We start from the raw sequence: 25,058 nt of genomic DNA, 5'->3' as shown, positions 1-25,058 counted from the left end.
TATTAGGTTATTTTTAATCATAAAATTGCACCATAAAATTGGTGTGGTTAAAAGATAGGCCTAAGTTACAACTGAATTTAAAATCCAATAATTATCCGGTTTGATCCCAAAAAGAGTAATTTTTTCTCCTTTTTTTAAAAGCAATTTCTTAAATTTACATCTTAACAAGTTTTATACCGACGGTTAATGTTAGATCACGAGAATTTCCATTTTCCCTGCAGAAACGTTAAAGCTTTTACATTTTGTAAAAAAGGAATAAATAAAATAAAACCTTTGGCAGACAAAAATACGTTAGAACCAAAAATGAGGACGAGTATCATCGTTCCTGATGGTTCCTATGGTTTTATAGTTCCTCAACACACAAAAAATTAGGTATCTACCTATTCATACACAATTTGTATTTGGTAATAAGAATTTTTTGTATTATGTATATTATTTGTCAATTGCTGTTTGAGTAAATTGTAAACAGTATTTGTTGTATGAATAATGATAATTGGATATTGAAATAAGACATCTAAGCAAATTCACTTCCGGGTGCATCTATCTTTGATGGATACAACTAAAATAACTACAAAGATAGACTTATCATCCACACCTCATGTTTGGAAATAGACCTAACACTTTGGCAGCAGTATTCCTAATTATACACTTCAAACTCTTTTACAAGTCTTTCAAAGAACAAGCTATAATCATGTATAATTCCGTGGCTATTTTTTATTTTCATTATTACATATAGGTACAGTTATTAATTATTTTAAAATCTGTGATTACATTTTGACCTTTACAAAGTGTTAACTGCTACAGAGAAAGGCTAATACACAACGTTTTTAGAGTGATAATAAAGCAACGAAGGACCAGTAATAAAAATATTAAGGCCTACTTTTTGTGCCAATAAACATATTATAATAGTATTGTAATTGAGAATTTAAATTTTTAAATAACTGTCATATAACTGTGAAAAACATTAAGGGAACTCAAATTGATTCTTTTACAGTTAAGAAATAAATCACACAATTATATATCGATGCCTATTTTAACAACATTTTTGTTTCATATTTTAAACTAGTAAAGCCTGCTATTGTCTAGTAAACTTATTCCAAACAAACTTAAATTTACCCAACCCAATAGGGTGCTGTACTTACGAACAAAAATCTAATTTTACCGTGTAAAATATAGCCTGGCTTGTTTTTAGTCAAGTTAGGTTATGAATATAAATATTTTTTTGCCTCAATGTAAAAACCCGCTTCCAAGCTTCATTCCTAGTTTTGGTTACGGATATAACCTGACAAATTGTATTTATTAGGTCTATACTTAGACGTTTTTATATTACAAATTAAAAAATAACAAAAAAACTGGACACCACATGAGACTAAATAATTTAATAAAATGTTTTCACTTTGAAAAGTACATATACAATTGTAATGTTTTTATCTTGTCCATAGACATTATAATGTCCTTAGTTCAAAATGCATCGCTACAGATGTAAATTATTTTATAAAAAAAAAACTGCTGGGACTTCTTTCACTGGTATACTAATTAGTGGTGGAAAGTGTCCACAATTACTTAAAAGAAGTGTAAATTTTGTTATTCAGAAAAACATGTAATCGACAAAACTTTATCTAGTATGGAACAGCTAGCTGTTGTTTTGATGGAGATAATACTTTTTCAAGGTACAAAATACTTGAAAAATGAAAATAATTATTAAAACATACTGAGGCAAAAACTTTGAAACCCTCATTTCAAAGCATATTTGGCAATATTGGACCACTCGAGATTATGGACAAACATTAAGTCTAGAACTGGCAACGGTAACTGCAACACAAACTACAACACGTGCAGCATGCATTTAAAGATGTTATTTCACTTACTATTTTGCACAGTCTATCAGCTGGTATTCATTTGAACGTTCATAACACGCCTGAACACCTCTGTCCTTCCAAAGGATCTCTGTGTGTTCATAAAATTCCTGAAACAAGAGAAAGTGACTCAGTTCATAAAATTCCAAAAACAACATAGGTAATATTTACAAGAGTGAAAGTCTATCACAAGAATGTCCGTCTTATCAATTAACATGGCATAATTCTAGTGGCTATTAATAAATCTTTTACAAATATTTAGAAAAACCTCATCGTTTACTCTAACAGGCTTGGTTTTTCATCGGATACATTTTATAGCAAAAAGCTTGTAGGCTATTACTCATAAACTGGACATTTCAAACCATGTTAAAGTTGTCGCAAGTTTTTAAAATCAAAATCGTCATAGATGAGAGCCACCAACAGATTATAATTGTTTTTATTATGCATGGAAAAAAATAAATACATGTCTAATAACATTTCAAACATATATTTACACATTTAAATACTGTTTTAACAAGGCGGTAAATACATAAAAGGTGGCGGTGATGATCGATTTTGATTTTGATTGGTAATCATCATCGCCCAATAGACGATGACGATTATTATGTTTAAAACACCAGTGGCATTTTTATAGGCTAAGCAGTCTCAAAACCTTCCTCAAGGAAAATGTGCCAAAGCCTTTAAATCTAGAGGGTTTCCTAATTAATTGGCATTCTTAAAACATTAGTTAAGTTAAAAAAAAATTATTAAAAATCCAATATCCATATTAAATTGTTCCACTATTTTCAAAATTTAATTTACCTGCCTAATTGTCTACTAAAAATCAAGACTTAGTTATTGGTTTAAGCATCTCTGTAAGAAAGAAACATGAACTAGCTGCACTTCAGCAATAAAAATATCAACTTAAACTTACTTATGTTGCATACATTTTTTATCAATTAATTTTATTAATTAAGTATAAAATTATACTCACAGAAGGGTAGTCGAAGTCATGTTGCGACGCTACGTCTTGTATATAATCGAACCTAAATTGATTTTCTGGCTTTTCTAATTGTACGGGAGGTGTTAAGGTACTCATTGCACCTGTTATCGTCTGAAACAAAAAATGCAAATTGAAATTATATAAACTAAACACCATGTTTAACCTATAAAGTAGATGAAAGAAGTTTAGGCTTTATTTAGCTCCTAGGACTAAATATTGTAAACCAAAACACAGAAGTAACATTGCGAAAACTATAACCGATTGGTTGAGGTTTCCTTTACCCAAACTATAAAAATACAAGATACAAGATACAAAATTGTTTTGTGTTAATATTGAACAAGAAGCAATGTCGGATTACTAGATGATGTCACTGTGCTGACGAAACACGTAGTAAACTACATTAATTTGGAAGGGTAGAAGTTAAAATTATTATTATTTATTAAAATTGAGTGGTGTGGGAGGGGTTGTATCTCAGCTGGTAAAGAAGTAAAATTGAAGAAAATCATTGAAAACAAGAATTCTCAATTGATATTTACACGAATCGTGATTTATATAAGCTGTATACAAAATAATATTTCATTGGTTTAATTAAGTGATATTTTTTTACTTACACAAAAACAAATCATAAATTGCAAAAATTTAAAGTAACAGGACGTGTCTTATAGGGTGAGTTTTAAATGAGTTCCCCCCCCCCCCTACTTTTTTCTACATTTCTTAAGATATCAACTCCGGACCACGTCAGATCATTGTAGAGCAGTAAGTACTTCATTTAGACTGGGTATAAAGTTTTGGTCACCATCTTGGATCCACCATATTGGATATAAAGTTTTTTTTCAATTGTAAAGGTAGGGTTGTGCCCATCATTTCAAACTAAAATTTTACGCTGAGTACAGTGCCGCAATCCATTTTTTTAAATATTGATCCGTTGAAAAGTTATAACGAATTAAAAAAAATTAATTTTAGAACCAATTTTAGTTTGTTTGTGTATAACCTAATGTTAAAATACTCCCATAGTCTCAATAATTTGCTAGAAAAGGAAAGGAATCTACCACTCAACATTTTCGGGTCATATTTTCTTCACTTTTGATGAATTGGACATTTTCAGTCGCCGTCTTGGATCCGCCATATTGGATACAAAAAATTATTTTCAAATGTAAAGGTGGGTTTCTGACCCATCGTTTTAAACCAAGATTTTTACGCTGAATACGATGCTGCAATCTGTTTTTTTCAAATAGATTTTTAAAAACAGATTGCAGCATTGTATTAAGTGTAAAAATCTAGTTTGAAATGATTGGTCACAACCCCACCTTTACATTTGAAAATAATTTTTGGAAACCAATAAGGCAGATCCAAGATAGCGGCCAAAAATGTATACTCAGTTAAAATTAAGTACTTTCTATTCTAAAATGATCTGACATGATCCGGAGTTGATATCTTAAGAAATGTAGAAGAAAGTAGGGGGGGGGGGACTCATTTAAAACTCACCCTTTAAGTATAGCTTAATGCTATACCTAAAACAAGAGCACAATGATTTATAAATAAGTATAATATAACTTTGTTAGGAATGTAATAACTACAAATCACTACCGTTGCTGATTTAAGAATTTTAGAGTAGCTTTCTTTTAACATTAAAATTTAAATCGTGATAGTTGTTTTCAGAATAATCGTTGTGGGCCTAATATAAAAACAAACCGTGTAAGGTCCAACCATAATGGTATTTAAAGATAGATTTGTTCAATTTAAGTATTTTATGCTATGAATAAAACAGTGAATCATTGTGTTTTTGACGACTCTTCCATGTTGATTTTCTTTTTAAGTATGAGCTTTAATAGATTTGTTAGCTTAGAGGAGAGATAATTTTTCATCTTTTTAAATTTAATTAAAACAAATATCCAAAAAACAGTGCAGCCCTACAGTTTGTTCAACAACTTAAACAGCTGAAGAAGTCTACCGATTTATAGACATACTAGGTTCAGTATTTGTAAGTATTTTGGAACCCTAACGCTAAAATGTATTAGTTTACGCAAAGAAAGCATTTACCATAAAGTAACAGGCCAGACCATTACTGTTTACACAGATATTATTTATCTCACTCCCACAAGATAATTTGCGTCTACTAGAGTTATGAGTAAGTATAGAGATGTCTGCAGTAATACAATTATCTGAGAAGTCACAAGGCTGTGATAATGTGTTAGATGTGCACGTGCCACGGTAGACATTCTGCCCGGGTCACACGGACAAGTTTAGACGTTTGATTTTATATTACGTGGCCATAAAAACCATTAAATGAACAATAGATTATTTAAAGATCAATATAAAATAACTAAACCCTCTCAAAAGGCATTTAAACCTACTTGTCCAGAATAAATTCATTTTGGTGTATAAAAGTCATTAATTAGAATTTCAGTCTCAGCAAAACTGCACTTGAGAAGATTAGGTTTAGTTTTTTTTTTTTTTTTTTTTTTTTTTTAAGTAGGCTTAAGCAATACTATTAAATTATACAGAAAAACAAATTTCAAAACTGTATCACAGTTAACAAATCAGGTAATAAACTAAAATTAATTTGTAGAAATTAATTTATTAATACGTACAGTAGTAAACTTTCTATAGGCCAGAATTTTTGTTTACAAACGATATGAAGCTGAATTTTTTTACAAAATATTTTCAAACTTTGATAAATAATTGTGAAGGAATCAAAACTTTTGTTACATTAAACACCTAAGTGATATAAAATCAAATCTAACCCCTTTCCTGGGACACACTGTACATGCAATAGTAAATATGGAGAACAATATTTAGGGCATTCAAAATGTTGCAAATTTGTCGCAACTAAAATTTTATGTTTAAGGCTATATGATTAGTATAAAAATAAATTGTTCCTTGTTTGATTTCATGAGTTTTGCATATTGGCTAGACTGACTTATTGTTAAATTACTTAACGTAACTAGGATATATTATAGTAATCGTTTTAAAATTTATTTTCCTAAAGGAAATAGCTGGATTTCAGTTATATCATAAGGAGTATTAGATAAGATTATAACATAGGCGGTTTTGATCTGGCATACTTTTAAACAGCTACAGCAAAAACGTAAATATTAGAGATCTTGAATTTAAAAATGTGTTGAAGACAAATAAATTACAAATTATATCAAATAGCTTTACTGAGATTGTAATTTTTCATTTTTTAAATCTCAAGTGAAATACATCTATTAGTTAAATATTTTTACATGATTCCATGTATTGATTAAGGGATAATAAAGTCTACAGTAATGAGATACATATAAAACTATTTATTAGTTATGTCAAAGGGCCAAATGCAATATATAGGGTGCGTAATAGTCAGGTTATGTTGGTTAATGATAGTAACGTAATTTTTATTTCTGTTGACTGACTCACCGATTCTACAATCAATAGTTACAATCGTAAAGCTTTCAGTTGACAAATTCCTTTAAATTTAGGCAATGTGACATTGGTCACAGAGAAAGTAATTCTCTGACACAGTAATTATCTTTTGTTTTATAGGAAACTTTCATTTAGATTGCTCATTTATGATTGGGTTACATTGGTAGGTTACCAAACCTAACTCAACCTAAAAAGATTAGGTGGGGTTACATACATTTTCAATATAACTGACATTGCTCACATTATTTATGTAAACGTACCTTACATCTACTGTAAGTACATATATTTTAGAAAGATAATTTATCTAAAGAAGAATTTCTAAACCAATATAATATAAGTGGAAATATAAATCTAAATATTTAATAACAAAATTACTTACCAATATTGCATCACGTATATTCTTTTTTATATCTTCTATTTTTTGCCGTTTTTCCCTGCAACAAAAAAACACTGTTAAGTCTATTGACAAATTTGAAACAGGAGATAACCTTTTACATGTCAGATCAACTTTTTTGTTGTGAGTTAGGCCTACTGTTTTTTTTTTTGTGTGTTGGCATAAATAGCCTACTATGTAATTTGTGTTCAGTAAATTGGTAATCTCCCATAAGGGTTGTATTTTTTTGTCCTAAGACGCTAGGTCCTAGCCCGGGATCATTTTTCAAATTACTTTAGGCTAGATCTAGGGTTTGCGGCATTAGGCTAAAAATCATCGGCGATTGGTGTGAATTGAACCCAGGACCTCAGGGACCGAAGTCTTGCTCTACCACTACACAGCTCACTCCCCCTTAAACAGTAGAGCAGTTTTACAATTGAGTGAGATGATTCATATCATTGTGCATAACTCAACAAGCCAGGTTTAAAACCAGAAGTTTTGTCGCTTTATATTAATACTTGTAATTTTTAACAGTGGACGAACTAGAGTATATCATTATCAATTGAGATGGGAACACCTAAGTATGTATTTTAACCCGAATATGAGTAAAGGATGTGTGTAGAATGGTGTGAGATGATCTGTGTAGCTTTGTTACTGACGAAGATCAGCTATTTCTTAAACTAGGGATCAAAGAGAGCGTTATTTCACTCGCATGTTTTAACAGTCAGAAAATCAGAAATCAGAAATCAGAAATATTTATTTGTCATTGGACATTACAAAAATGCATTGACAATTGTCATGTGTATATAGCATGGCTACAGTCAGTCTAGACATTACAACTAACATGTCCAATATGTTAAATTTTTTTGGTGTCAGCTCTGTGGATTACCAACAGTATGGAGTGTGATTTAACAATAAATACATTTTGTAAATAAATATGAAAATTTAACAAAGAATAAATTATATGAACCAACAAAATACAGATATTAAGATAAAAATTTATTAGTTTAGACGACGTTACAAAAATAATTATATTTCCAAGGTAATATATTATTTTAAGATGCTCACCATTAATAGGAAGACGGCACCATCAGTGTTATTTCACTCACACATTTTAACAGTTCAGACAACGTTACAAAAATAATCGTATTATCAAGGTACTATGTTATTTTTATGCTCGCTGTTAGGAAGACACCACCAGCGGGATATTTATTTCATTTGTTCGTTTTAACAGTTCACTACAAAAATATTGGATTATTCTCAGTAAACTAATTGATATCTTAATTTATACACTTCAGTATAAAAATTTATAATATTATATTATTTATCCTGTTACGTTAAATCAAGCCCAACTCTACTCAAAATACTGTCCTGGGAACTCAGGTCCTAATCCTGCTAACCAAACCCACAATTAATTCTTAGGTGGTCATTAATTAGTCAGTTTTCATGTGAATGTCATGAACTGTTAGTTTGGACCAAAGGCTGTAAAAGTCAGCCTCAAAAAGAAAACTGATATATTTCTCAGACTCTGCTAGCCAAAGGTTAATGTCTCAAGCTTAGGTGCAGGAGTGACGATGCCAATTTCATAACATAAAACAATTAATTAAACAGCATGTCAGGAAATAGAATATATACTTATATTAAACAAAAGGAAAATTAATTTGATTTAAAAAGCAAATTTCATCTTTTTGTAAAAATCAACTGTTTAATATACAGTACAACAATTTAAAAGTTTTTTTTGTTCACTAACCTAACATAAATTGCATGCAACAATATACGACCTAAGGTTTTGCTTACGTCTTGGTTCTAACCAAACCTAACCTAAAAATAACCCTAAACAAGATGTGTGGAATAGTGTTCAGGGTTCGTTTACAAACCTGATAAAACATAGTGGTAGTGAATTATACGAAAAAGTCCAACATGCAAACCGACTAGTAGGGACTACAGTAGGAACTTTAAAAACCTATGCACAGCGAGGCAAATACATCAATTCAGTAGATTATTTTTATTTTGTCTTTTCAAACGTGCTTGTTAGCGAATTGTTATCTACACATTCATTAGCACCAGATGTACACAGTCATTGACAATGTTTGGACGGCAAAACGTAAGGGCCGAGTAATCCACTCATCAATCAAGAATGTAAGAAAACACCAATTTGTTCAACAGTTCCAACATGACAAATCGTAAACATTGCTGACGCCTTGAGCTTTGAGTTCAAACTGGTATATAATAAGGTACAAGTTGTGTTAGTAAACAATGACATTTGAATATTTTATTTACTTCTTTGTTCCTACAGATTGCTTTCCTCTTTACCTAATAGGTCCCTAACATATAACTTAAATGACCAATTGCACCAAGTATACTAAAGATGGAGTAATATTAGTAATTTGTGCTCATGTTTTTGTGAATTTGTACAAAGGTAACTTGAAACATTGAACAGGGACATGTATAAAAATAGTAACACAGTACAGTAGTTAAAACGAAACAAAAATTAAATACCTGTAAAATAATTATCAATTTATTTTTGAGTCCTGTAGGCCTACAATTTTTATGCGGAATTCCTGGTTCGAAAAACATTTGTAGACCAATTTAATGTAAAAAATAATAATATTGGGCATAAATTTAAAAAAATTAAAACAATTTTTAAAATCTGAAAAAAGTGTATTTATTTAGTGGCTTGAGAAGCGAGTTTTTCTTTAAAACCATGAAACTAAAAGTGTGAATTTTAAATACCTCAATTTATTTCTTAAGGTTATAATTGTTGTATTAGATTTTCAATTTAGCTTTTATTTTCGACAATTGACAAAGGAAAGTAAATATGCTTAATATTTTTTGGCAGGATAACCTTGCATTTGTTGGATGAAACTAAGTACGAGTCAACTAATACTAAGTATTGAGTCATGACCATGCATCTACCCGTGCAGCATAGTAGTGTCCTGTACTGGCCAGTAGCAATGTTAATCCGTATGTTCGTGTTCTATGTGTCTGTTTTTGTGTTCCTCAATTTCAGTGACATGACATTTTTATAACAGCCTGATGATGGCATTTTAATCTCGAAACCGGTCGCCTAAGACGACAACAATAGGACCACTGACGGGGACAGGTAATATAAACCATTTTATGAAACTAAGTGTTGCAAACTGTGAAAAATATTCTTTGTAATAAAATCCACAACACATCAATGACCAATAAGATTGAACACATGTAGTTAGTGATGTGGGCCGGGTAAATACCCAGTGGGTAGGTAAATATAAATTGGGTTTTTACCCGGGTATTTACCCCAGGCCCGGGTAAATACCCAAAAACTGGGTATTTATAATATTTATTAAAGTTAGAGAAGATTGAGATGTTTTTTTGCAATTATTACCCTGGAAGGATAGTAAAATGATGATAAAATGTGTTAAACAAAATTTCATATGGTCACTACTAGCATTTTACTTCTGGTTATAATCGCCATAAATACCCAGATCTGAGCATAAAGCATAATCGGCATAAATACCCTGGTCGCATGGTTGCACTGGTCCTGACTACTTATGATTTTTTAATTTCTATACTAGATAGATGAATTTATTTTATTGAAAGTGAAGAAAAATAATTTGTAAAGTAATAATTATTATTTAGAAAGACAGGAAAATTTAACCTAGTAGTGGCCTATGTGTAAACAACTTAAGAAAATAAGGGTACACTTCCATATCTGTTGGCACAAACAACCGAATGAGTAATATTGATTATTCGACTGTTAAATTTGATATATCGATCAATATTTTCATTCCATTGTTTGTGCCAACAGATATGGAAGTGTACCCGAAATAATTAAAATTCAATCTGTAGGATGGCAGGATTTAATATTTTTGTTCTAGATATTTTGTTAGTATCAATGGTATCAACATTAAAAAAAAAATTTTATAAACTTGTGATACAAAACATTTGAATCTATAGCACAATAAATATTTTGAAATTATATTGAGTTAGAACAAAAAAGAAGATATACATCCTTTTTGTAGGTTTGTCCAAATATATTATTGTTTCCAACTAAGCGGTAACACAGAAAAGTTTAATTACTTTTAGTATTCTGCCATTCTGCCTATGTCAATCAAGCCTTAGGTCCGTCTAGCCATCCAAGCCATTTAATACAATAAAAATTTTACTATAATAATTTAATAACATTTGGATATTAATAAATTAAAATAATTTTGTTTATGCTATTTAATTTAAAAAAAAATTCATGAAAAAGTTTAATTTATTGAACAAAATTATGAAATGAAAAAAATTGAAATAGCCACAACCTTTTTTAATATACTATTTTTAGTAAGTTAAATTTTACTGATGTTACTCGATTTAAGACACGAAACCCTATGCCTTTTGGAAACTTTATGTATTTTTTTTTTAAGTGCTTCAGTAAATCATTAAATAAAAAGTACTAGCAAAGCTTCAAGTTGCTGTAAAAAGTGTTTTAGACTATCCTAATTTATCATGTAATGATAACAATAACATATTTAGGGGTAAATATAAATGAATTTCAATTGATTTCATAAATACCCAAAATACCCGGGTATTTATGGATTTTGGGTATTTACCCGGGTAATTACCCAGGGTATTTACCCTGAGTTTTAAATACCCGGGTATTTTACATCACTACATGTAGTTATAACAATTGGATATAATCTACCAAAGGTTTTGGACTATCTTTAAAAATATAAAAACCAAGACATGTGCCATAATTGTTGTAAATATTGGATATTGACTCTAATTTAAGTTTTAGTTTAGAGTGGTTCTACTAATTTGTTTCATAGTTCTCAATAGGTTGTAAGTAGTTCTTCACCAACTACAATAAATCTAACGCTGGTTACAGCTTATGTAAAAAATATATAGTGGACACCAAAGCAAGAAGAACTTTCTCAATTGATTTTAGAAATTTCCTTTTCAAAAAGTTGTCAGATCATTTAATTTACTATAAAATAAAAAGTTTAAAAGGGGTTAAAATTGTGTTTAATAACCTCCAGCTTATAACTTCTCCAACATTAGCCAACAGTTGAAGTAGACGAGAGATAAGTGGGTTTTAACTTATCAAGTCAAATAAACTTAGCAGGTGCCCAAGTAGCATTACTTTTCAAAATTTAGGCTAACACAGAAGTAAGATTTAAATGTTTTAAATACTGCCAATAAAGCTGTTAAACCAACTTAAATAATAATAAACTAGGAAGACCCATGCACAATTTGTGCATTTTTATTACGTTCAAAACTAGTTTCCAACGCCCTTTTAATTTTCAAAGATTATGTGGTTTACTGTAAGACGGTTATTAGGGGAATAAAATGTTTGGCTTTAAATCTACAACATGAAGAGTGATTTACCTACCTACCTCAACCAAGTTGCAGTCATAAAAAGTAGTATAATTATTGTAATAATTCTTGTTTACAATCTGACTCACACCTGAAAGATCAGCTGTTCAAATTTAAATTAACATTGAAAAAGTTATGAAAGTCATCATAACTGAATCTTTGAAAGCAAACTGCAAAAAAATCAAATACATGGAGCGAAGCCCTAAAGGAACCCATTTGCTTCCCATTCCTTACCCTGCTCAAGATTATAAGCTTTACAACGACACCTCAATTGTAAAATTCACTTGATTAGGCTGAAAAAGGGATGTAACAGAGAAAACCACAACAATATTGTTTAAGTAGATAGATAGAATCGGAATCAGAATAGTTTTACTGCCATGATAATACAAAAATGTACATGGCAAAAGTCACTAGAACTAAACAAGTAAAATCAGACCCATTTAAATATACAAACTTCAAAAGGTAAAATCTATTTACATTTTAAAAACGAAGAGACACTGTAAAATTCCTTATCAACTAAATATTCCCTCAAACTATGATTACATTTTTTTTAATCCTTTTCGCCCTTGATTGCATTAGGAAGAGAATTAAAAAGTCGGATACACAATGGAGAAAGACTAGTTTTTATGAAAAGTGGTACGAGATAGTGGAATATGTAGGTCAAATTTCCTTCTAAGATTGAAGCTGTGGTGAGACGACTCTCTAACATGAAACATTGTTTTTTTTTTTTAGAAGGACAAAGATTCAAAAATGAAAATTGATGGGAAGGTCAGCATATTATTTCTACGAAAAACGAATCTACAAGACTCTCTATACTTTAGGTTGAAGTAGATTAATCTGATGGCTCTTTTTTGTAGTTTGAATATTTTCTTAGTGTGAAGTTTGTTGTTATCCCAAACGGGCACACAATATGTGTAGACGGAATAGATCCATGTATAGATTTTGCCTCATGTACATAAACCAACCGGTACATAAGTACTTACAAATTTTCAATAGACAAAAAACCAAACAGGTTCGATCGATGTGTCGGAAACAAATATAAGCAAATTATAAATGTATTTAAGTGGTGTGCGACATGACTATAGGCCTTAGCCGTGGCGCGAAACACGAGTCTTGCTTGTTAACATGCTCCTATGCAATGAGCTGTCGTATTTCATCAGCTAATGTCCTAAATCTTACCCCACCGATATCAGCTTAACAAATCTTAACAATTACAGGCTCAACACTGATTAGCTACACTACAGTTTTGTTAATTTAAAAAAAATGTCTATGGTGACAGCAGTTTTAGTATGTCCAACCAATTATTACATCACTACCTATCCTAAAATCGTGAGGATTGATTGTTTGGCGTTCCTAAAAATTGTGTTAATTTTGGTTATATTTTTTATACAACTTTAATTTATCCTGTAGCTCCTCGCCTATATTAAAGTAGAACAAAGTATGCTTAACTTATATTTTTCTGAAAATGGCATCAACATTTTCTCTATTACTGTTAGGAGTACTTTAGTTTCCATATAATGCCTGCTACTGCCACAGCTAAAGATCTCAAGTTGAAATAATCAATTTGTTATAGGCCTAATCTTTTTATATTTCTTTGTTTACATTTAAAGCATCTATTGAATTTCATCGTTTTTATTGAGATAAATTTATTACTAACAATTACTTGTTTTACATTACGATACTTCAAATTCTTTAACTATGACTTAACTACGTAGGCTAAGATACACAATTAAAAAAAAGCTTGGCATTGATGCTATCGGATGTTGACTTTTTGCTAAATAGCGTCATTAATTAATAGTTCAATGACAAAATGATGGCTTCTGTGTCCAGATTCGACCCATCCCAGGACCGAACCGTCAACCTTCAGATTTGAGGTAAGCTTTACAACAACTCGGCTCAAGCAATGAACTAAAAAGCCTTCAAAATTTAGTCCGGAAATGGATGATTTTAACAACATTGAAATAAGAAAATGCACTTTTAAAATTAGCTGTTTTAAATTAACCAGGAGAAAACTAATTGATCTGATTCTGGAAATAATTCTATAAAACACTCAGAGTCAGAGAAGAGAACTAAACCAAGCATGTAAGGTGCAGTGGCATCTCGATTGACTGTTCATTTCTTTTATCTGTCACAACAATAATGTGTATTTCACCATGTTTTATATAGGTTTATGATGTGCCACCGTTTTTTAATTACACCATAGGCTACTGTAGTTAACTTAAATAAAAGGATACTTTGAGTAAATCACATGTATGTGTTACTGTATTTTTTAATAATTGTAATTTTATATCCCTAAGACTAATGTATAAATTATTGCTCATTAGTTAGTTTAAATATTTTTTTTATTTGTTCTTGCTGCAGTTATATTTTTATTATCTAAATCATATAAGGTAATCCTTTATAATAAATTAAGTTAAATTTCTTGCCTATTACAACCACAAAAAAGACACCTGAACTCTTTAGTTTTAAAAACAATAAACAAATTTACATAACTATATTTTACTTGTTAAACAAAGTTTACTAATCAATAAAAATTATAAAGGAACCTTTTTAAAATTGTGCATTTAATTTAAAAAAGAACAAATAAATTGCTAAGTATTTTTTTAATGCACTTAATTTGTTCTTAAAGGGGGGAAACTTAATTCGTACCTAATTTAATAAATCTTCACAAAATACAAATACTTTTCTCAGTCAATGAATATTATTAACTTTTTAACTATTCAAGTTATTGTCCAAGAATTAGGGATAAAAAGCCATTTGACCTAACAAATTCGGACTAAGCTGAAACTTTTTGCACAGTTGTTAAGTGAGCCTTAATAAATAAAATATCAAAAGTCCCCATAAATCCCGGCTGTGCTTCAGCCGCCATCTTGGAAAATGGCGGCCAATTTTCACTTTTTTGACAATATTTCACAAACTATTGGTATTAGAGAATTTTTGTAAATACAAAAGTTAAAGAACGTCTAAAAATGCATATTTTTCATATTTCAAGGTTTGCTCTATCTCTAACGGTTATTGAGATAAATAGTAAAAATTAGTATTAAATTTAAGGTTCGGGATGTTATTCTTATGGAAAAGAAAATTGTTGCAGTTTGCTTATTTATGGATATACTTTGATCAAACTTTGCAAATTTATTTATTTCATAATAAGCTAATGATATTTAACATAAATACACGCTCTATTACTCTCCCTAGAGCAGTAAACCTAGTACTCGTTAAATTTAAAGTTACTGTATTTAAATAGGGATCTATCTTACATTTTTAGGATATATTTTTAGTAAAAATCCAGTCAGGCAAATGGATATTCATTTTTGAATCATACTAACAATCATTTTTTCTTATTAGTATTATGATTTAAAGCCCACTTACTTACTATCTTGTCACTACTATGTAAATACTCAAAACTTACATGGTACGTTTTTACTCCAGGTGTAATTTTTTTGTCGGTAAATATAAGAAATTGAACCTTAAAATCCCTAAATACTAAAAAATGCCAATGACCTGAATAAACACAAAAATAATCTAAATGAATGATTTACAAATAAATTATCTAAATGTCTAAACACAAAAAATGTTTTTTCTCACATGGGATAAGGATTCACTTATTGTCCCTAGGGGACATTTAGCATTCTTTGTACGATGTTTAAATTGACCATTTTAGCACCCTAAAGCCGTGTTTACACAGGAGTTAACAACAATGCCTTTTTTTTAACAATAGTTTAAATTTAATATTGCCAACAGTGTTCACAACAGATTTTTCACAAGAAGTTTTAAACATTTGCGGCACTTTTTGAAGCCCCGTTTACATCGTATATCAAAACAAAAATGTGAGACTACATTTGACAACACCTGTTTATAATAACCAACCTAAGCCAAATAATGCCTATAAAAAATTCACAACAAATAATTCACATCAAGAGTGTGAATATAAAGAAATATTCCGTAGATAATCTTACCACCGAGGGGAAGCCAGTCACCAGGACATTGTAGCATTCTAATTAAGACTTGAAACTAACTGCTGTTTTTAAGCTTACTATAAATAACGATATCATATATGTATCTATGCAAAGAACTATTCTGTAATTATTTTTTTCAATATGAGGTGACATTCGCTTTTCATTGGTTAATACTATAGTGTCTTAACGCCCATGAAACTAACTGCTGTAAGCTAATTGATTTTTAAAATACCCCTACCGCAGCGAACCTGCTTACCAAGTGAATTTAAATTTGTCTGATACGATTTTCACTTACATATTCCCAAAAAACCTTCAGTTTGATTTATTCCACATTTATATATGTAACATTATGCTTAGTCAGTAGGCCTACTTAGGTTTGCTTCTAAAAGGAATGGCATAAAGAGTGATTTCTAATCTATATATTTAATTAAATGTTAATAGCTTGATATGAAATGACTGAATTCATAAAATTTGATCTAAATATACATAAACAAGAAAACGACAATAGTATCTCACTCTCCATAAGGAATTAAATTTAGTTGTTCGGAATTTCTTCCGTAGGCTAACCATTTGAAGTATTACAGTACAAATAAGCTTCAATATTAACTAAATCATTTGTTTTGTTTTTTTAATAATATAATATTGTTTGAAAGAAAAAACGGCAAAATTTACATTTTTAGAGTAAAATATGGAAAACCAATTTTTACTCCATAGAACATTTAATCAGTTTTTCCCACGTTACATAACCAATGTCTGTCTAGAAAGACAAGGTAAAATTAGATGGTTAATTTTACCGTAGTAACAATCCCTTGGTAGGGGAAATTGCAGCCAACAAAGAACATCGTTGAAATCGTTATTCATAGGCTAATACAAATCTATATATAAAAGAGGAAGTTTGTATGTATATTGAACGTTATGGACTCCGAAATCGCTTGACAGATTGTAATGAAACTTTCAGGCATTATTAAGCATTATTCAAGGATGGTTTGTGTGAAGTTTGGTGCAGATCCGTCAAAAGGGCTCTGCCCCAGTGGCTCTGGAATTTCCCATGTTAACCTTATAAGTACCTACTCATATTTAAATGGAATTAAAGAATCTTAACAGCTGGTGCAACTAAACAATTTGACTCTGTGATGTTCAAAATCATTAAAAAATTAGTAGGTTTACCAACAGGGTGCAGCACTATTATTTTTTTTAAATTTATAACAGCTAATTTGCAACCAAAACGTGAGTGAGCGTAGTGAACGAACTTCAAACTGGAGGCGAGTTAGCGTATCGAACGAACTTCTGCCAGGACATGTTTGAGCCATGCGAACGAGCTCATCTTGAAAATGAACGAGCATTGACATAAAACCACATTAGGACAGGACGACGTCTGTCGGGCCAGCTAGTAATAAATCAAACGAATAAGCCTAATAATAGTCCGACAAACGACATTGAAACTATCCTTTATAGCCTTCATTGAAAAGGTGGGAAATTAAATTTACACAATTAATTTTTCCAATATGTGGGATAATAGTCGCTTGTTGTCGTGGGACATTGTAGCGTTCCGTAGCGACACAGCAATTAGGCCTGGTACACCTTTTTGGCAACCTTTCGTAAGTTATTTCAGTCACATCCACCTGTGCATACACTTCTCATCCCTTACCATCAAAAGGGAAATTGCGGCTGTCTTTATTAATACCCGACTTTATTTTTAACGCAGCTTCACATGCTACTAGTATGTTCGGTGTTTCGATGTAAACTTTTGCAATGTATGAGTTTTGCCAATGAAATGAGTGAAGTATTTTTTAATTAAATAAGGATAATAATCAAATAATAAAAATAATCAATAATCAAACACGTTCTGAGAATATTGTAAATTTTGAACTTTGATCCTTAAAAATAGTAATGCTAAAAATAGGTACTAGGGGTAGAGATAGTTATAGCGGTTAGAATTCTTTACATACAGAGGAAATATTCTACCAGTTTCCTTTAAAAATAACAGAGACTCTTCCTCTTGTTGTCAAATTTATATAGAATAATTTGTGTTCCTTGTTATAGTAATATGGTAAATTATTGTAATTTAAATAATAGGACTTGATGAAAAAAATAAAAATCATGATCAATTATTAATGCACTGTATAGTTCCTAGTTGTGTTACCCTACTTAATTTAGGCCTATATCATAAACTATTCTATGTTGTTGCAATTTTGTTGATGAAAAACCAATGTTTTATCAAACCACTTTTACACGTACGGTACAAAAATAAATTTAAAAAAAGATTTTTAAACAAAAATCCGAAACTGTAAATAGCCTAGGCCTACTTTAAATTTAAATCAGTGACTTTTTAAAGTGACCAACTATGGCACAATAATTGGTGATTTTAGAGCTGTCCAGAAAGTTTGATTATTTTTGGTAGGTATCATATAATATCATTCATCATATTAAAGCACTGAAAAACACTAATTTAATTCATTGTTTGGATTAAGTTGGGTTTAACGGTAATGTGTTTACTCATTATTTAGTTCAAAATCCAGCAAATCTTTAATATTTAAAAAAAGTTGTAGTGGGTTAACTAGTCCATGATCATTTGCAGTGTTCGCATTCCTTTTCCCACACAAAACTTGTAATGGAATAAGTCAAACAATGATTCAGATTAATGAAAAAGCTCATGGGATTTGTACCAGAAAGAAAATTAGGAAACTAATAAGAAATGTCAACCACATATGTCGGCAAGTATAAATACGTTCTAACTAAAAAGTTAATTTCCGGTACAAATCCGTCACAAGTGAGGCACCTGTTTGGATGAGAATGTATCCTAAGCCAACAACTACAGGGTATTCTAAATCACGGTGTGAATTAGGTTTTTTGTGTTGACAGTAATGATTATAACATTCCTATTGTGATCATAATACAGAGGTTTAACACAGTTTACAAATGACTTAAAACCTTCTAGAGGAAGTCACAAACCTAACAACCTTCTAGAGGAAGACACAAACCTAACAACCTTCTAGTGTATGTTACAAACCTAAAAACCTTCTAGAGAAAGACACAAACCTAACAACCTTCTAGTGTATGTTACAAACCTAAAAACCTTCTAGAGGAAGACACAAACCTAACAACCTTCTAGTGTATGTTACAAACCTAAAAACCTTCTAGAGGAAGACACAAACCTAACAACCTTCTAGAGGAAATTAGAAAACTAACAACCTTCTAGAGGAAGACACAAACCTAACCTTCTAAAGGAAATTACAAACCTAATCACCTTCTAGTGGATGTTACAAACCTAAAACAAGGTTACCTAACAACAAAATTACAAAACAACCTTATAGCAAAGGTAACCTAATAGAACCTAACAGCTTTATTGTCAAGGTTTCTTATTTATTAGCATATTTTTTACGTTGTTGTTTTCCAACCTCACATGTGAATGAGTGTGTGCGCAATTTGTGAGCCAGGTGCCTAGTGAGATTCCCACAGCCCACTTATCAGAGTGGAATAACCAGCTATCTATTACACACCACAATAAAACTAACTGCTTCAAGTACTACAACGGTAACAGTTAATTGTGTGCTACTTTGAACTGAACACTCCATTGCATTGCAGAAAACTTTTAACTAAGTGAAATTCTATGCAAATGATTGAATTTTGAGAGGAATCAAGTGTATTTCTCTAAAAACTATGGACTGAATAAGTACTTAAATTTGTTGAAAAATATTATCACAATTATGTTTATCTAAAGATTTAAATGCTAAATATTTTTACCATTTATAAGAAAGTGGGAGGCTACATTTACAAGCATCATTTCTATAATAGGCCTACTACAAAATTGATCGTGATAAAATTAAAAACAGAGTTTCTTGGATGGCTATAAATGATTAGCCTACCTAGTTGGAATGTTAAGAAATTTAGTCTAACCTCTTATAAACAGGCCTTCAACGATCTAACGGAGATGGAATGGTATTATTAGCTAAGCTAATATACAAACTAATTACATTTAGCCTACCTATATTCAAAATTAAATATTTCTAAAGATCAGATCAAATGTTTCTTATATTATGTACGGTACCTATTTTTGAGTGAAAATGATATTGAGTTTAACCTTGGATAAAACATACTCCCTTGATGGATTTCTCAACCTTATAGAACAGCTAGGAAGCCAATTTTGTTGTTAGTTCTGTACGATGCACTGTAGAGGTGGTGTTTGTTTAAGATTTGTTTCTTGTTATTTCAGTCATTTAAAACCTCGTTGAAGCATATAAACAATAACTCTTCCCCTAGTTATACAACCAAACAGTAAAGTACAAATCAAGAAATTGACCCTAAAATAATAGAAACAAAATTTCTTCAATACTAGCGCCCAGTTTCACTGTACGTGAACTAGACACGAAAAATAAGCTTCAAATTTTACAATGGGATGAGAAGTCTACTTGTGTTGGTTAGCCGGTTAGTCTATGGTTTAACCTTAAAATAACTAGGCCTAGTTGTATTTGTATTTTGTTTAGATTATTGATTTTGTTTTTTCGGATTCCATAAGAAAATTTAATAGGTATCTCCACCACAGCAAAACAGTAGACTAAGAGAATTTCAGCTAGCCTGATTAGATTTTTACTCCAATTTACTTGAACATGTCAGATTTATTCCCCATTTAATTAACATTAGGTTTACAGGTTTGCAGTAGAGGGAAGGTAAATTAAACGTTTTAGTAAAATGTCAACAGCTTATTATGAAATGAATAAATTTGATCAAAATATGGCAGTATCATTTAGTAGCTACCTACAGTTTGCCACATAGATGTGCTTGCGCTACAAACGATGATGACAAACCAGCAATATGCAACATTTTTTAGGATAAATACTAAATAGGCCTAGCTTATTCTTAGTTACATGATAAAGGATGTACAACAGCTGGTGGCTACTCATATAGGATTAAACAATTCCTTAATTTATAATGGTAAACCTGTATTTTTCACTGACTGATCTTAGTTGAGCGGAGCAAAGCAAAGCTCTTTGGGATTGGCTTCAATTCAAACTTTCTAACACTATCACTCAATAACGGCTGAAGATATTTTAGCCAAACTTACTAAGGTTGTTTCAACAAATGTTTGGAAGGTTTAAGACAAATAATTTTTGATAATGTCTTTATAATTTAAAAGCAACTCGAAGTTTTTAAATATTAACATTGGCCTTATGGGTTGCTATGATGGTTACAAAATAGGTAACGACGTAAATGTAAAAAAAACAAAGAATCAAAGCACATGTTTCATGTCCTATTGTGAAATTTAATGTGGAATTGTTTCAGTGTGCCAATGTCGACTAAATATAGATACTATTTAAATATTATAATACGTAAATAAGAGTTTAAACAAACTAGATATCAATTTAAGCTGTTTAACGAATGAAGCATATTGTAAAATTTTAATGTTTAATTTGGGTCTACCACTGAGTTTAAACAACGCATTCTATACTTTCCAACCTATTGTAAAATTATAAATACTTATGATGATGGTATCATGTTTACAACACACTTGATCGTTATGTTGTATTGATCAGCATTTTGACAACGACTTGAGGTACCGGTACACAATTGCCCAAAGCCTTAAGTAGTTTTTTTTTGGGTTTTTGTTTTACAAGAAAATAGGTAGGCTACCTAATTTGCTTAAGAGTGTCATAAGGGAAGTTTTAGAATGCATCCTCAAAAACTGCCTGATATTTGTAGAAAATGAAGACGAGCAATAAACTACTTCTGGCGATGTTTTGAGATCTAAGCCTGATTGAATGTAGAACACTTGCTTGAAAACAATGCTTTTCAAGTGTTAAATGTACAAAATTTAAGAAAACAGACCTTAAGGTAGGCCTATGGTTAAACTATAGGTACCGGGTACGTGAAATTCTCCCAAAGCAAGTATTTAAAAAATTTAATCTGCTAATTATATGGATTCATGCAGGATTATTTCTGCCTGAAAAGCTAAATCTAGCCGGATTGAGAAAATTTCAATTGGTCGGGTTCAACCAGAACTGTTGGTTTACCAGATGACAGCAAGTAAACATAGAAAAACTACCGATACAAAGGATAATATGTAGGCCTACCTATGTAATTTTCGCTTATGTCACTTTTAATAGAGATTGATAGCTCTGAGACAAACTGATAAGTTAAATTGATGAAATTAATTTATTTAAGTTTTAAACATTTACATATAGTTCTAATTTAAGCTATTGCTTTATTAAAAACCATAAAACGGGACCGTTCCACTCAACTGGCTTTCGCTGGCGATGAAAGCAATCCTAGTAGGCCTACAGTAGGCTAAACCTCTGATAGTTCGACACTCGATAGTTTGACACTCCTTGTAGTTCGACACGGGTTATTTTGTCAAGTGATATTTAATGGTTAGGCTACTATTGTGATGTAAGATGACTTGAACATTAATTTGTCATTAATTGTTGACTTGAGATTAATGAACAGTAAAACTGTTAAGCTTTTAAGTAGGCTATTTAATAAATTTGGGTGGTTTCTACATAGGCCTAAAACTTGTGTTTTTACTTTCCTGTACGGTATATTAAACTCCATTTACTCCCTATAGTTCGACATTTCGATAGTTCGACACCCCTTAAGTCACAAAGTGTCGAACTATCGAGGTTCTACTAACTTATATTTATACGAGTCATGAAGATAAATAACTAAATTTGAACGATCATAAATAAATTGTTAAAGAGGGCCCATTCAAAGTTTTAAAAAACATAACTTAACCTAAAAATGAAATGGCAAATAACAAAAACTTAAAAAATCAAGTTCACAGCCCGGAGTGGTGACTAGACTTTTTTAGGTCGGCCTTTGACTATCTTCTGGGGATGTATAGGCAATGGAACGTTCTGAATTTACAGTAAGTTAATTGAGATCAAGCAGCCGATACGACTTCAGTTTCAATTGTATCGATTACAAGCAAACTTTTATGGGACACAAATAAATTATGTAGGCCTACATAGGAATGCAATAGTACAAGTTGAAGGGGACCCATTAAGATTGAGATTTTATGACCCCTAACTTCAATCAATGAGCGAATGAAATTACTGAAAACAGACTTTTGAACAAGTTATCGGTCTTATTACATTGCGTGGTAAGTTGAATGAAATTGAGTTGTATTTAGATAAGACGAATCACTAACTAAATTCATAGTAAAGCAATTTAAAGCTTATCGGTATGTAAGTTAGGCCTAATAGGACTTTCCCTGATCCAATCCCAAATTTCCTGATATAAGTTATCTAGATGATATTTCCCGTTTTCCCGGTGAGTCGCCACCCTGATACAAGCTTAAAACTTATGGTACAACCACGCAACCATATATAATTAAATGAATCCTCTTTTTCTTAGTACTTCTCTGTGGTAACACCGTGTAGAGTTTAGCGTAGGCCTAAGTACTTAACTTAGGCTATTGTTCCCATCGCCGTGAGCGGGAGTGGAAATGCCAAGATTCCTAGAAAGCGGCGGTTATGATAAGTTTACTTAAACCGCTTCCAAAACAAGGTTGGTAAACAAACTGTTATATTTATGAGCGAAGGCAGATAAGTAGGCCTAGGCCTAATCCAATTATCAATTAGGCTACCATGATGTGAGGAGGGGGCATACTGTACCATGATAAACAATCACTTATGCCGAGGAAGAAAAATAACTTCAATGTGATATGTAGGCCTACAGTTTAAGTTGCACAATCTCTTAACCGACCATTAAATTATGAAACCGGACCTAAGTAGGTCAGTTTTAACCTAAATAAGCAGGCAAAATGTCCAACTAGGTGAGCAAAGCAATTGTTCATGGCATTGACTGTATACCAATTTAATGCACTTTTATGGACCGATCTAAGTTAGGCTATACCCTTCTTTTAACCTAAAATACTAAGAAGCTTCAATAAACCATGCATTAACAACACTCCATGGCCTATAAGAACAGTTTTGAAATCATTGAAATGAAATTATGTTTATTCGTCTAGGCCTAGCCTATAGACATTAAGTTAGGCCTAGCCTAAGTTATATTCGTTTAAACCAGTTCATTTTTACAATAAGTTAACATTCACTTATATCACAGGGATAGGCCTTAGGGAAGTGTGGCCTAGGGTCCTATCATAGGCTAGGTAGCCTAAGTTAAAAGTTAAAAATGATGAATTAGCCTGTGTTACTAGCCTAGCCTATAGAGCCTACCTTTTTTCATTTGACATTTCCTAAAAACACATACCTACCTACATAAACCAAATTATGGTATGTTTTTTATGGTAATCTATGTCTCTCTGAAAGAGGCCTAGCCCAAACATTAAGAAAATCATCTTACTTACTCTTCACTAAATCCATTGACGTGCAATATCCTCATCTGCTTGACGATTGTGCTTTTACCTGACTCCCCAGCACCTTCACAAACACACACAAAACCCTGAATTAGATACAAAATATGAGCAAAATAAAAGATAAATAAACACTGGTTGAGCCTATCGACTCAATATGGCTGACAGATAAGACACTATTCATGGGAAGGGCTACCGGAGTATGAAATTTACCTAATAATAAGAGTCTGTGCGTTGCTCTGTACACTTGCTTATCCTTTTGTAATTGTTGATTTATCTTTTTGTTCGTTTCCTTTCCTTTTTTAGTTTCTTCTTGGTCCGCTTTTGAGCTCGCACTTCCGAAGCACCCCATGACATTAGGCCAGTTTATTATGGTAGGCAGGCAGCACAATTGAGACTCGCGCTGCCTTTCGTTTACTGCAAAATTACCTATTTTGCAGGGGTTTCAACTCACGCACTGCACTGCACAACTAACTAAACACATCGCACCACTTAACTAAAAGAAAAATAACGTAAAATCGACCGGTTATCCTAAGTTCAATCATTTGCAAAAAAATTATACCCCGCACGAAAAGGGCTGCACTTCACCACTGCCAGTAGATAGGTGTGAACGCACAGCATTGTGGGTAGAGCCACTGCTATGCATTCTGTATTTAGTTTAGCAGACAACACAACTTAAAACGCTCATTAAAACCTCACACACGTATCATATACCGCACAATTTTAAGCTCCTACCGGAATACTAATAGCACGTTACTTGCTACCGGACACAACTTAAATTTTAAATCATCGTTTTGAGATTGAGAGTTATCTAACGTCTAGTTGGGGTTAGTGTCGTCTG

At 31.5% G+C, this 25,058-nt stretch overlaps 1 protein-coding gene across 1 annotated transcript in view; it reads right to left on the bottom strand.

Annotated features, from left to right (window-relative positions):
• The window catches only part of LOC128994013 (guanine nucleotide-binding protein G(s) subunit alpha), a 57,462-nt gene extending 32,449 nt beyond the window's left edge, over positions 1–25,013 (bottom strand). The window contains exons 1-5 of the mRNA XM_054418209.1: positions 24,431–25,013; positions 24,212–24,284; positions 6,620–6,674; positions 2,830–2,949; positions 1,869–1,966 (exon numbers count right to left, since the gene is read on the bottom strand). Of these exons, the coding sequence (XP_054274184.1) occupies positions 1,869–1,966; positions 2,830–2,949; positions 6,620–6,674; positions 24,212–24,284; positions 24,431–24,569 (485 nt within the window). The 5' untranslated portion in view covers positions 24,570–25,013. The remainder of the gene's footprint in view (positions 1–1,868; positions 1,967–2,829; positions 2,950–6,619; positions 6,675–24,211; positions 24,285–24,430) is intronic.
• Positions 25,014–25,058: the final 45 nt, after the last annotated feature.

The sequence above is a fragment of the Macrosteles quadrilineatus genome, unplaced genomic scaffold (genome assembly GCF_028750875.1).
Source record: "Macrosteles quadrilineatus isolate MER2022 unplaced genomic scaffold, UCM_ALF_1.0 Scaffold_5__1_contigs__length_97177068, whole genome shotgun sequence".
NCBI classification, from domain to species: Eukaryota; Metazoa; Arthropoda; class Insecta; order Hemiptera; family Cicadellidae; genus Macrosteles; species Macrosteles quadrilineatus.
Note: the sequence above shows the minus strand (reverse complement) of the source record. Positions and strands in the feature narration are given on the sequence as shown.